Source organism: Oncorhynchus keta, chromosome 2, assembly GCF_023373465.1.
Source record: "Oncorhynchus keta strain PuntledgeMale-10-30-2019 chromosome 2, Oket_V2, whole genome shotgun sequence".
NCBI lineage: Eukaryota > Metazoa > Chordata > Actinopteri > Salmoniformes > Salmonidae > Oncorhynchus > Oncorhynchus keta.
Genome location: NC_068422.1, coordinates 23,550,252 through 23,564,564, shown reverse-complemented (window position 1 = coordinate 23,564,564; position 14,313 = coordinate 23,550,252). Strand labels below are relative to the sequence as shown.

The window sequence follows — 14,313 nt, the reverse complement described above, 5'->3', positions numbered from 1 at the left end:
GAAAATAGAAACTCCTCAAACAGTACCCGCAAAACACCAGTCCCAATGTCAACAGTGTAGAGGTGACTCTCCGGGATGCTTGTCTTCTAGGCAGAGTTGGGAAAAAACATATCTCAGACACACCAATCTAAAGAAAAGATTAAGATGGGCAAAAGAACACAGACACTGGACAGAGGAACTCTGCCTGGAAGGCCAGCATCCCGAATTCGGCTATCCACTTTTGATGTTGAGACTGGTGTTTTGCGGTTACTATTAAATTAAGCTGCCATTTGAGGACTTGTGAGGTGTCTGTTTCTCAAACTAGACACTAATGTACTTGTCCTCTTGCTCAGTTGTGCACAGCGGCCTCTCATTCCTCTTTCTGTTCTGGATAGAGCCGGTTTTGCGCTGTTCTATGAAAGTAGTAGTACACAGCGTTGCACGAGATCTTCAGTTTCTTGGCAATTTCACGCATGGAATAGCCTTACGAGTTTCAGAAGAAATGTATTTGTTTCTGGCCATTTTGAGCCTATAATCGAACCCACAAATGCTGATGCTCCAGATACTCAACTGATCTCAGGAAGGCCAGTTTTATTGCTTCTTTAATTAGAACAACAGTTTTCAGCTGTGCTAACATCCTTGCAAAAGGGTTTTCTGATGATCAATTAGCCTTTTAAAATGATAAACTTGGATTAGCTAACACAATGTACCATTGAACACAGGAGTGTGATCCATTTGATGTTATTTTAATGGACAAAAAGTGTACTTTTTTAAAAAACAAGGGCATTTCTTAGTGACCCAAAACCTTTGAATGGTAGTGTATATATACAGTACCATTCAAAAGTTTGGACACACCTACTCATTCCAGGGTTTTTCTTTCTTTATTGTATTCTACACGCCGTGGCCTTAGTTAGCTTTGTTTTCTTTATTATTTTGGTTAGGCCAGGGTGTGACATGAGTGATTTATGTGTTTTGTCTTGTCTAGGGGTGTTTGTAGATTTATGGGGTTGTGTTCTTTTAGGTGTCTAGGTAAGTCTATGGTTGCCTGGATTGGTTCTCAATCAGAGGCAGGTGTTTATCGTTGTCTCTGATTGGGAGCCATATTTAGGCAGCCATATTCTTTGGGTATTTTGTGGGTGATTGTTTCCTGTCTTTGTGTTTTATGCACCAGTTAGGACTGTTACGGTTTTCACGTTTATTGTTTTGTAGTTTGTTCATGTTTGAGTTTTCTGATTAAAGAACCATGAACTATAACCACGCTGCGTTTTGGTCCGCCTCTCCTTCCCAGGAAGAAAGCCGTGACAATTGTAGAATAATAGTGAAGACATCAAAACTATTAAATAACACCTATGGAATCATGTAGTAACCAAAAAAGTTTTCTACAAATTGTACAAAATAGCCACCCTTTGCCTTGAAGACAGGTTATAACACTCTTTGCATTCTCTCATCCAGCTTCACCTGAAACGCATTTTCCCCCACATATGCTGAGTACTTGTTGGCTGCTTTTCCTTCACTCTGCGGTCCAACTCATCCCAAACCATCTCAATTGGGTTGAGGTCAGGTAATTGTGGAGACCAGGTCATCTGATGCAGCGCTCCATCACTCTCCTTCTTTGTCAAATAGCCCTTGCACAGCCTGTAGGTGTGTTTTGTGTCATTGTCCTGTTGAAAAACAAATGATAGTGGGACTAAGTGCAAACCAGATCGGATGGCGTATAGCTGCAGAATGCTGTGGTAAAAAAATGCTGGTTAAGAGTGCCTTGAATTCTAAATAAATCACTGTCAGTGTCACCAGAAAAGCACCCCCACACCATCACAACTCATCCTCAATGCTTCACAGTGGGAACCACACATGCGGAGATCATCTGTTCACCAAAAATCTAAAATTTTGACTCATCAGATCAAAGGACAGATTTCCACCAATCTAATGTCAATTTTTCGAGTTTCTTGTCCCAAGCATGTCTCTTCTTCTTCTTGGTGTCCTTTAGTAGTGGTTTCTTTGCAGGAATTCGACTATGATGGCCTGATTCACACAGTCTCCTCTGAACAGTTGAGGCTGAGATATGTCTGTTACTTGAACTCTTTGAAGCATTTATTTGGGCTGCTATTTCTGAGGCTGGTAACTCTAATGAACTTATCCTCTGCAGCAGAAGTAACTCTGGGTCTTCCTTTCCTGTGGCGATCCTCATGCGAGCCAGTTTCATCATAGCGCTTGATGGTTTTTGCGAATGCATTTGAAGAAACTTTCAAAGTTCTTCAAAATGTTCTGTATTGTCTGACCTTTATGTCTTTAAAGTTATGATTGACTGTCGTTTCTCTTTGCTTATTTGAGCTGTTCTTGCCATAATATGGACTTGGTATTTTACCAAATAGGGCTACCTTTTACCAAATAGGGCTACCTTCTGTATACCACCTCTACCTTGTCACAACACAACTGATGGCTCAGCCTAGTGGTTAGAGCGTTGGACTAGTAACCGGAAGGTTGCGAGTTCAAACCCCCGAGCTGACAAGGTACAAATCTGTCGTCCTGCCCTTGAAGAGGCAGTTAACCCACTGTTCCCAGGCTGTCATTGAAAATAAGAATATGTTCTTAACTGACTTGCCTGGTTAAATAAAGGTAAAATTAAAAAAATAAAAAATAAATTAAATTAAGAAGGAAAGAAATTCCACAAATTAACAAGGCACACCTGTTAATTGAAATATATTCCAGGTGACTACATCATGAAGCTGGATGAGAGAATGCCAAGAGTGTGCAAAGCTGTCATCAAGGCAAAGGGTGGCTACTTTGAAGAATCTGAAATATATTCCATATGTGTTATTTCATAGTTTTGATCTCTTCACTATTCTATGTAAAAATAAATAAAAACCCTAGAATGACTAGGTGCTTCCAAACTTTTGATTGTTACTGTATACAGTTGAAGACAGAAGTGAACATACACTTAAGTTGGAGTCATTAAAACTTGTTTTTCAACCGCTCCACAAATGCTTGTTAACACCTATAGTTTTGGCAAGCCAGTTAGGACATCTACTTTCTGCATGCCACAAGTCATTTTTCCAGACAGATTATTTCACTGTATTAATTCACTGTATTACAATTCCAGTGGGTCAGAAGTTTACATACACTAAGTTGAATGTGCCTTTAAACAGCTTGGAAAATTCCAGAAAAGGATGTCATGGCTTTAGAAACTTCTGATAATTTGAGTCAATTGGAGTTGTACCTGTGGATGTATTTCAAGGCCTACCTTCAAACTCACTGCCTCTTTGCTTGACATCATGGGAAAATCAGAAGATATCAGCCAAGACCTCAGAAAAAAATTGTAGACTTCCACAAGTCAGGTTCATCCTTGGGAGCAATTTCCAAATGCCTGACGGTACCACGTTCATCTGTACAAACAATAGTACGCAAGTATAAACACCATGGGACCACGCAGCCGTCATACCGCTCAGGAAGGAGACCCGTTCTGTCTCCTAGAGAGGAACGTACTTTGGTACGAAAAGTGCAAATAAATCCCAGAACAACAGCAAAGGACCTTGTGAAGATGCTGGAGGAAACAGGCACAAAAGTATCTATATCCACAGTACAACAAGTCCTATATCTAGCTAGTGCTCCAAAACCGCCATAAAATGCCACACTACGGTTTGCAACTGCACATGGGGACAAAGATTGTACTTTTTGGAGAAATGTCCTCTGGTCTGATGAAACAAAAATAGAACTGTTTGGCCATAATGACCATGGTTATGTTTGGAGGAAAAAGGGGGAGGCTTGCAAGCCGAAGAACACCATCCCAACCGTGAAGAACGTGGGTGGCAGCATCATGTTGTGGGGGTGCTTTGCTGCAGGAGGGACAGGGGCACTTCACAAAATGCATGGCATCATGAGGGAGGGAAATGAGATGAATATAATATGAATTATGGACAATGACCATACGTATACTTCCAAAGTTGTGGCAAAATGGCTTAAGGACAACAAAGTCAATTGGAGTGGCCATCACAAAGCCCTGACCTCAATCCTGTAGAAAGTTTGTGGGCGAAACTGAAAAAGAGTGTGCAAGCAAGGAGGCCTACAAACCTGACTCAGTTACACCAGCTCTGTTAGGATCAATGGGCCAAAATTCACCCAACTTGTTCTGGGATGCTTGTGGAAGGCTATGTGAAACGTTTGACCCATGTTAAGCAATTTAAAGGCAATGCTAACCAAATACTGTATGTGAACTTCTGACCCACTGGGAATTTGATGAAAGAAATAATAGCTGAAATCAATCATTCTCTCTACTATTATTCTGACATTTCGCATTCTTAAAATAAAGTGGTGATCCTAACTGACCTAAGACAGGGAATTTTTTCTAGGGTTAAATGTCAGGCATTGTGAAAAACTGAGTTTAAATGTATTTATCTAAGGTGTATGTAAACTTCCGACTTCAACTGTATATATTTTATATATTTACAAAATAATATATGGGGGATTGGATATGATGCAGACAATTACATTGATGGAAGCCACAATCTATCTGCAATATTAAAGCTGATCCACCCTTTAAAAAATAACAATAATTAATAATCACATGCTGTCAACGGCATCAAAATGTAAGAGTTGTTTTCCAACTTGTCATAAGTGTCCATTTTAAACAGTTGTATTTGTTATGTTCTCTATGTATTATTATTGTTGTGTGTTCTTTTTTACTCACCTGGGAGACACCATACCTGCATGCGTTGAACAGTATTTATGTTAGCTCACGAATATGAGGAGAGATAAAGAATCTAGCTAGTCTTGTTCGTCTACATAACAGTATTCTCTCTTGAAATCGGAGTTCCTGAAGTTTCCCAGCCATAGACCAGTTGGAGTGTGAATGTGAATATACAGTATATAGGTGGTTTAAATGATTAGGCTAACTTTTCTACTTACCTTCTGAAAGTTGATGATGCCTATTTCATGACAATCTATTATTTTACTACTAACAACGATTGAGTTTGCAAAATTACTTTACCTAATTGATTTTGGTAGCTAGCATCAGACTACAACGTTAGAGTTACAAACACTTAATAACAATAATTTGGACAATAGCTTCCAAAAATGTATTACAAAGAAGAAAAAAGCTTGCTACCTCGCCATAAAATAAATACATTTAAACTTACCCACCATGACAGCTAACAGCTGGGCTTCTTTGTTGGACATTGCCCAAGTCGTAATGTGGTTAAGCACGTCGTGATTGACAGACAACACGGCCCATGTGAGCTGTCACCAACGAACCAGTGTGGAGTATACTGGTCTATTAGAAGAAACAGGTCCCACCACCAAGAACTCCTGCTCTCTCTCCATGCTTGCAAATCGATGTTTGCACATGGTAGGGCGCTAAAGCAGTGCCAAAAGTCTGAGCGTGCAAAATTTACATGCACATTTTTTCTATGTTCACAACTCATCAGTTACATGTTTGAGAATGTATTTACAACTACAGATTATTCTTTCATGTTCACAGCTTATCCTTAAGTACAGAAAACATGATTGGCAGACGTGATCAACAGAGATGGTACCTGGATAGTACACGAGTATTGATTGGTTTACTGTTAAGTACTTGGCAGTGTCTGCCTGTCCAGCTAGCGAACCTAAAAGTAAGTATTTTTAAAACCATTTGCCATAACAAATGGAAATGTTCAGAAGAAAGAAATATACACAGTATGTAAAAAACAGCTCCTCCCTCACCAGAGATTGATCACCTCAAAAACTAAAGCAGAGTCGATGCTTCGGCCCATTACCTACTTATTACCTAAATATCTGTACCAAACTATTTTTGCTCTCCCTTGGCTACCTCAAATGTTTTCATAGCCATTACCTGCGGTCACCCTGGAAACCCAACAAATGGTCGAACTAACGGCAGCGAGTTCAACCTGAACGATGTGGTAAACTTCACCTGCAGCAAAGGATATCTGTTGCATGGTGCATCAAGAGCCCAGTGCAGGATGAATGGACAGTGGAGCAACCCTCTTCCAGTCTGTAGAGGTAAGACACAGTAACAAATACATCCAAATGAATCACCTGTTAGGGCAACATACAGTAAATCCATTGTTTTTGTAAAAATTGCTCAAGCTTAGTAAATCTGGTTGGGAATCATTGATGAACAGCAATATTGAAACCTTGTCTCTGATTTTCAAGCATATTTAAGTTAGGACTGAGACTGGATCACTCAACACCTCTTGAAAAGCCAATCTGGTGTCTATGACATAAAAACAAAAGTTATTGTCCCGCTGAAAAATAACATTCTATCCCAGGGTTAGGCTTTCAGAAGACTGAAGCGGGTTTTCCTCTAACTTTTTACCTGGGCTTTGCTCCTTTCATATTGATTTTGATCCTGACACAGTACCTGTCGGTGACATGCATACCCATGACATAATGCTGCCGCAATGCTTGAAAGTACTACCGACTATATCAATTTAATTTGTGGGTAAAGTGAATTCTTTATTTTGTATTACTAATATGTGCATGTCAATGTCTGTGCATTCATCTTACCCACTGTGTATTAGGTGATTTCCTGTTCCAGTGAGGTGATTTCAAATTCTAATGTAAAGGAACAAACCATATTACATTACAGCATATTTTCTGACATAAAGTAGGTGCATGTAGGCAAATCTTTGCATGCAGATCAGTAATTAATCTGGTTATGTGCTTAAGGGATGGTAAAATTGACAATAACAGTTATCCAGGACATCTTGTGCTGTGACTGACCTGGTTTGAACTATTTTCCAATTTAAAGGTCAAATAATTATGGATTTTGGTTACTATCCCTTCTTTGAATCAATGAAGAATAAAACAAGTGCAGTGGTAGTGTGACAGAATTTGTCCAATTTATGTAAAAATCACCTGGATGAATTTTCACTTTCAGATGACATATATCACTATCAGATTAAACGTTCTCTAAGACCAAATGCTTAAGTCAATAATCACACAGACTTTAAAGTCCGTGTTGCCCAGCAACAGCCCCAAAACATCACTGCTCTAGAGGAGATCTGCATGGAGGAATGGGCCAAAATACCCGCAACAGTGTGTGAAAACCTTGTGAAGACTTACAGAAAACGTTTGACCTCTGCCATTGCCAACAAACGGTATATAACAAAGTATTGAGATAAACTTTTGTTATTGACCAAATACTTATTTTCCACCATAATTTGCAAATAAATTAATAAAAAATCCTACAATGTTATTTTCTGGATTTCTTTCCTAATTTTGTCTGTCACAGTTGAAGTGTACCTATGATGAAAATTACAGGCCTCTCTCATCTTTTTAAGTGGGAGAACTTGCACAGTTGGTGGCTGACAAAATACTTTTTTGCCCCACTGTACATGTAGGTAGAGTTAGTAATTTGACTATGCATAGATAACAACAGGGCGTAGCAGCAGTGTAAAAGGGGGAGACAATGCAAATAGTCTGGGTAGCCATTTGATTAGATGTTCAGGAGTCTTATGGCTTGGTGGTAGAAGCTGTTTAGAAGCCTCTTGGACCTAGATTTGGTGCTCAGGTACCGCATGCCATTCGGTAGCAGAGAGAACATTTTATGACTACGGTGGCTGGAGTCTTTGACAATTTTTTAGGATCTTCCTCTGACACCACCTGGTATAGAGGTCCTGGATGGCAGGAAGCTTTGCCCCAGTGATGTACTGGGCCGTACGCACTACCCTCTGTAGTGCCTTGCGGTCACAGTTTTCATACCAGGCAGTGATGCAACCATATATGCTCCCAAAGGTGCAGCTGTAGAACCTTTTGAGGATCTTAGGACCCATGCCAAATATTTTCAGTCTCCTGAGGGGGAATGCTTGGACCATGTTAGTTTGTTGTTGATGTGGACACCAAGGAACTTGAAGCTCTCAACCTGCTCCACTACAATCCCGTCGATAAGAATGGGGGTGTGCTCAGTCCTCTTGTTCCTGTAGTCCACAATCATCTCCTTTGTGTTGATCACAATGAGGGAGAGGTTGTTGTCCTGGTACCACATGGCCACGTCTCTGACCTCCTCCCTATAGGCTGTCTCGTCATTATCAGTGATCAGGCCTACCACTGTTGTGTCATTGGCAAACCTAATGATAGTGTTGGAGTCGTGCCTGGCTGTGCAGTCATGAGTGAACAGGGAGTACAGGATGGGACTCAGCACGCACCCCTGAGGGGCCCCTGTGTTGAAGATCAGCGTGGCGGATGTGTTGTTACCTACCTTTACCACATGGGGCGGCCCATCAGGAAGTCCAGAATCCAGGTGCAGAGGGAGGTGTTTAGTTCCAGGGTCCTTAGCTTATTGATGAGTTTTGAGGGCACTATGGTGTTGAACGCTGAGCTGTTGTCAATTAATAGCTTTGTCACATAGGTGTTCCTTTTGTCCAGGTGGGAAAGGGCAGTGTGGAGTGCAATAGAGATTGCATCATCTGTGGATCTGTTAGGGCTCTTTGCAAATTGGTGTGGGTCTAGGGTTTCTGGGATAATGGTGTTGATGTGAGCCATGACCAGCCTTTCAAAGCACTTCACAGCTACAGACGTGAGTAATTTTGGCTGGTTATCTTAGTGTTTTTGGGCACAGGGACTATGGTCGTCTGCTTAAAACATGTTGGTATTACAGACTCGGACAGGGAGATTTTTAAAATGTCAGTGGAGACACTTGCCAGTTGGTCAGTGCATGCACTGAATATACGTCCTGGTAATCTGTCTGGCCCTGCGGCCTTGTGAATGTTGATCTGATTAAAGGTCTTACTCACATCGGCCTCAGAGAGCGTGATCACACAGTCTTCCGGAACAGCTGTGCTCTCATGCATGTTTCAGTGTTATTTGCCTCTAAGCGAGCATCGAAGTTGTTTAACCTCTTGCGACGAGCAAACCCATATCCGGGAGCGTAATCATAGCCTCAAATGCATTAGCATAACGCAACGGACATAAATACCCCTAGAAACTTTTCCTATTCATGAAAATCGCAAATTAAATTAAATAAATATATTCAAACACAAGCTTAGCCTTTTGTTAACAACACTGTCATCTCAGATTTTAAAAATATGCGTTACAGCCAACGCTAGACAAGCATTTGTGTAAGTTTATCATGGCATAATGCTATGCTAGGCTCTGCTGGCAGCAGGCAACATTTTCACGAAAATAAGAAAAGCAACCAAAAAAATAATTTACCTTTGAAGAACTTCAGATGCTTTCACTCAGGAGACTCCCAGTTAGATAGCAAATGATCCTTTTTTCCAAAAATATTATTTTTGTAGGCAAAATAGCTCCCGTTTCTTCATCATGCATGGCTGAGAAATTGACCGGAAAATGCTACAACTATAACGCCAAACTTTTTTCAAAATTTGCTCCATAATATCGACAGAAACACGGCAAACACGTTGTTTAGGATCCATCCTCAAGGTGTTTTTAACATATATATTCGATAATATATCCGTCGAGGCAATTGGTTTCTCATAAGAAGCGATTGGAAAAATGGCTACCTCAGTATTTTACGCAAGGTTTTCTGCGGGAGACACCATGTGACCACATGCCATATATGGTCCTGTCTTCAATGGAATTGCCTAAAAAGTCGTCACAATGCTGTAGACACATTGGGGAATACGTGGAAAACGTAAGCTCATTCGTAGCTCATTCACAGCCATATAAGGAGTCATTGGCATGAGGTGGTTTAAAAAAATGCGGCACTTCCTGGGTTTCGCCTTTAACATCAGTTCTGTGGCACTCACAGACAATATATTTGCAGGTTTGGAAACGTCAGAGTGTCTTCTTTCCAAAGCTGTCAATTATATGCATAGTCGAGCATCTTTTCATGACAAAATATCTTGTTTAAAACGGGAACGTTTTTCATCCAAAAATTTAAATAGTGGCCCCTAAATCCAAGAGGTTAACTCATCTGGTAGGCTGTATAACCAGCCAGCAGTATGTTGATAATGTCGTTGTTCAGCCACGACTCCGTGAATCATAAGATATTGCAGTTTTGAATGTCCCATCGGTAGTTTAATCTTGGATTATATTTTCCAAAGATAGCATGTTCGCTAGCAGAATGGAAGGCAGTGGGGGTTTATTCGATCACCTACGAATTCTCAGAAGGCAGCCTGCCCTCTGGCCCCTTTTTTTCCGCCTTCTCTTCTCTTCACGCAAATGACGGGGATCTATGCCTGTTCCCGGGAAAGCAGTATGTCATTCAGGTCGGGCTTGTCAGACTCGTTAACCTGTCTAGGACTGGCGGAACCCCTCGCCAACAGCCAATGAAATTGCAGGGCGCCAAATACAAATCAACAGAAATCTCATAAATCAAATTTCTCAAACATACAAACATACAAGTATTAGGCACCATTTTAAAGATACAATTCTCGTTAATCCAGCCACAGTGTCTGATTTAAAAAATGCTTTCCAGCGAAAGCTCCACAAACGATTATGTTAGGTCACCACCAAGTCACAGAAAAACCCAGCCATTTTTCCAGCCAAAGAGGAGTCACAAAAAGCACAAATAGAGATAAAATGAATCACTAACCCTAAATGATCTTCATCAGATGACACTCATAGGACTTTGTTACACAATACATGTATGTTTTGTTCGATAAAGAGCATATTTATATCCAAAATCTAATTTTACATTGGAAGTTCCAAAACATGTGGTGATTTTGCAGAGAGCCACATCAATTCACAGAAGTACTCCTTATAAATGTTGATGAAAATTCAAGTGTTATGCATTGAACTTTAGATACACTTCTCCTTAATGCGACCACTGTGTCAGATTTTTTTTAAACTAAAGCATACCATGCAATAATCTGAGTACGGAGCTCAGAGCCCAAACTAGCCAAAATAAATATCCGCCATGTTGCGCAGTCTACATTAGTCAGAAATATCATTAGAAATATTCACTTACCTCTGATGATCTTCATCAGAATGCACTCCCAGGAATCCCAGTTCCACAATAAATATTTGATTTGTTCGATAAAGTTAATCATTTATGTTCAAATAGCTTCTTTTGTTAGGGCGTTTGGTAAACAAATCCAAACGCGCGTTCAGGTCCGGCCAAATGTCGGACAAAAAGTTCAAAACGTTATATTACAGGTCGTAGAAACTTGTCAAACTAAGTATAGAATCAATCTTTAGGATGTTTTACTATAAATGTTCAATAATGTTCCAACCGGAGAATTCCATTGTCTGTAGAAAAGCAATGGAACGGGAGCTACCTCTCGTGAATGCACGTGACTGAGATCGAGGCTGCTGCCAGACCTCTGACTCATTCCCCTCTCATTCTACCCCCCTTCACAGTAGAAGCCTGAAACAACGTTCTAAAGACGGTTGACATCTAGTGGAAGCATTAGGAAGTGCAAAATGACCCATATCCCACTGTGTATTCGATAGGGGCTGAGTTCAAAAACTACAAACCTCAGATTTCCCACTTCCTGTTTTGATTCTTTCTCGGGTTTTTGCCTGCCATATGAGTTCTGTTATACTCACAGACATCATTCAAATAGTTTTAGAAACTTCAGAGTGTTTTATATCCAATACTATAATAATGTGCATATATTAGCATCTGGGACTGAGTAGGAGGCAGTTTACTCTGGGCACGCTTTTCATCCAAAAGGGAAAATGCTGCCCCCTATCCCAAATAAGTTTTAAAGGAAAACAAGGATTCTGACAGTTCGTGGTGAGTTATCGCAGTTCCGATGTCCAGAAGTTATTTTTGGTCATAAGAGACGGTAGTAGCAATATTTTGTAAGTTACAAACAATGTAAAAAAACAAACCAAAACACAATTGGATAGGAACACGTCAGCCTTCTAAAATGTCAGCCTTCTCCGGTGCCTTCTCCGGTGTTTTAGGAATAAGAGTTTTTGGCACTTGTCAACAGCAGGTGCTAATTATCAATTGTTTTATTTTTTTTTCAACCCTCTTTTCCCCAGGGCTTAATTGACTGCCAGGGCATTGGCAGCTGTCACTGAGGGAAAGCAATCTGTTTTGTTTCCCTTGGACATTACTTTAACTTAATGCATTTTTTGTTGTTGAAGGGCAATAGCTGAAAACAATGTTCAGTCAACTCTGAGGCAAGAGGTGCAACTTATTGTTACTGGGGCTTCCGGTCCTGCTGGTTTTACATTTTGTGACAAGGGAATGTGAACTAAACTGAAACTGCATATCAACCCACATGAATGACATTGTTACATAGTTATTAGATCAACTTTATGTCAAATGCTATTGACTGTAGAAACATGAGAGAAGCTTACCCACTGTTTAAGTATATATTAAAAAGCATGAATGGGTTGATTGAAATGACTCAGAACTTGAACAATAACCCTGCTATTCAAGCTTTCTCATTGATTTCCCTTCTCTTCTCACTCTTGGTTTCACTGTCAGGCGTTAAGCATTCGGTTGATTTTATCTTGCAGTGGTAAACTGCTCCGATCCAGGCTTTGTGGAGAATGCCATTCGTCACCCGCAGCAGCGTTTCCCCGAGAGCTTCAACTATAGAACCAGTGTGATGTATCACTGCAAGAGGGCCTTCTATCTGCTCGGCTCATCACTTCTCACCTGTCAGTCAAACGGCCTCTGGGACAGATCACTTCCTAAGTGCCTTTGTGAGTAATATGCTAGGATTGTCTTGATCAGGGTACAAGAAGTGGCAGAGGTGGAATCTGGGTCCCACTTCGTGTGGTTAGTCACTGTTGGAGAATGATAGAAAGTGTGAAATGTACCATTCTTATAGTGGGGAGAATATGGGAATGGTGCAAGGGATTTGTGAAGAATTTATATTGGTAGTGTTTGAAAATAAATAATATAGAAACATTATGTCTTTGCTGACAATGTCATATGTAGTGTTAATGTTTGTGATAAAAGGTGAGTTGTAGGAGAAGTGGTAGTAGTAGTAGTAGTGGGAGTAGTAGTAGTAGTAGTAGCAGGAGCAGGAGTGGGAGTAGTAGTGGGGTAGTAGTAGCAGCAGCAGGAGCGGGAGTAGTAGTGGGAGTAGTAGTAGGAGTAGTAGTGGGAGTAGTAGTAGGTAAACAACTAAAATGTAATTGTGGTAGTAGCTAACACTGAAGGCATAAGAACAATGGCATATATCCATGATCAACTCAGTATCAACTGTCCTCTCTGAACTTTTTCTCTCCATTTCACCTGAAGCTATTTCCTGTGGTGATCCTGGCACACCACCCCAAGCTGTCATGTCAGGCAGGAAGTTCACCAACGGCGGCGTGCTCCATTATACCTGCAGCAAGGGCCGAGTGCTGATTGGGAACGCCACGCGCTACTGTCAGGAGGACGGACGCTGGAGTGGGTCACCACCCTACTGCTCAGGTATTTCCATCAGCAGGGGCCTACCACTCTGCCAGCCAGGGGCGACCTGAAGGCTCTAAGGGTGTACAGAAATACCACAGGTCAACAGGTTTCAGGAATGTCAAACCGAGCGTGAAAAGCTATGGATTTCTGTGGGTTTTTCATGTGTGGTAGCTAGTGATGTAAGATGCAAGCACTCTGGGTAGAGCCTTGGTAGCCTTTCATGTTAGTTAAAAGGGATGGGGAAAAGCCTATTTCCACCTCAGAAAACAGGCTAGAGTGACTGATATGAGCTGCCTATGGGACTGCTGTGGTGAGGGATGGCTGTTTGAGTGTTGGATATTTTCTCTCTCCCTCACGAGGTGGTAGTTCCGGGGAGTGCGGTGACCCTGGAATCCCACCTCAGGGCTCCAGGCTAGGGGAGAAGTTCCAGCTGAAGAGCCTGCTGCGATTCACCTGTGATGCCGGTTTTTCCCTGAGTGGCTCACCTGAGAGGACCTGCCTCCACAATGGCTCCTGGAGTGGCACCCAGCCAGTTTGTGAAGGTGAGTCCCCTGCCATATATAATCAACTACTATACCTGTAGATACGTTATCCACTGTGACAATGACTCCCTTGACTGGGAATGATCATAATCTGGGCATCATTGAGGGCTGATAAGGCAGTGTCATGGTTCGCCTTGTCGGACTGTTTTAGTGATCAGTTCTATTGCAAAAAGGAAATATTTTAGATTGTATGGCATTGCACAAATAATTGTTTTCCCAATGTATTGCTATTTAATTGGAAAATCAATGACGAGAACATTGCATGTCTGTGCAATGCAGGGATTTTTTCATAATTATGATAAACTGTACAACTACTCAAGTATGATATATTATAATAACAGTTAAACTGGTATTTGACAGATATACTGGTTGCTATAAATGCAACATTTTCATACTCACTTGTCTGAATTTAGGACTCGTTGATGTATGCATGGGTTTAGGAGTCCTACACAGACAACCTGCCACCGGTAATGTAATGTATGATAAATCATTGCTTTAATGCACATTTTCAGAAAGGATTGCTCCACC

The 14,313-nt window shown here is 41.0% G+C and overlaps 1 protein-coding gene across 1 annotated transcript in view; it reads left to right on the top strand.

Annotated features, from left to right (window-relative positions):
- LOC118398274 (CUB and sushi domain-containing protein 1-like) overlaps nt 1-14,313 on the top strand; it is a 490,495-nt gene that overhangs the window by 445,889 nt on the left and 30,293 nt on the right. The window contains 4 exon segments of the mRNA XM_035793460.2: nt 5,800-5,973; nt 12,355-12,543; nt 13,088-13,261; nt 13,603-13,785. Coding sequence (XP_035649353.1) covers nt 5,800-5,973; nt 12,355-12,543; nt 13,088-13,261; nt 13,603-13,785 — 720 coding nt within the window.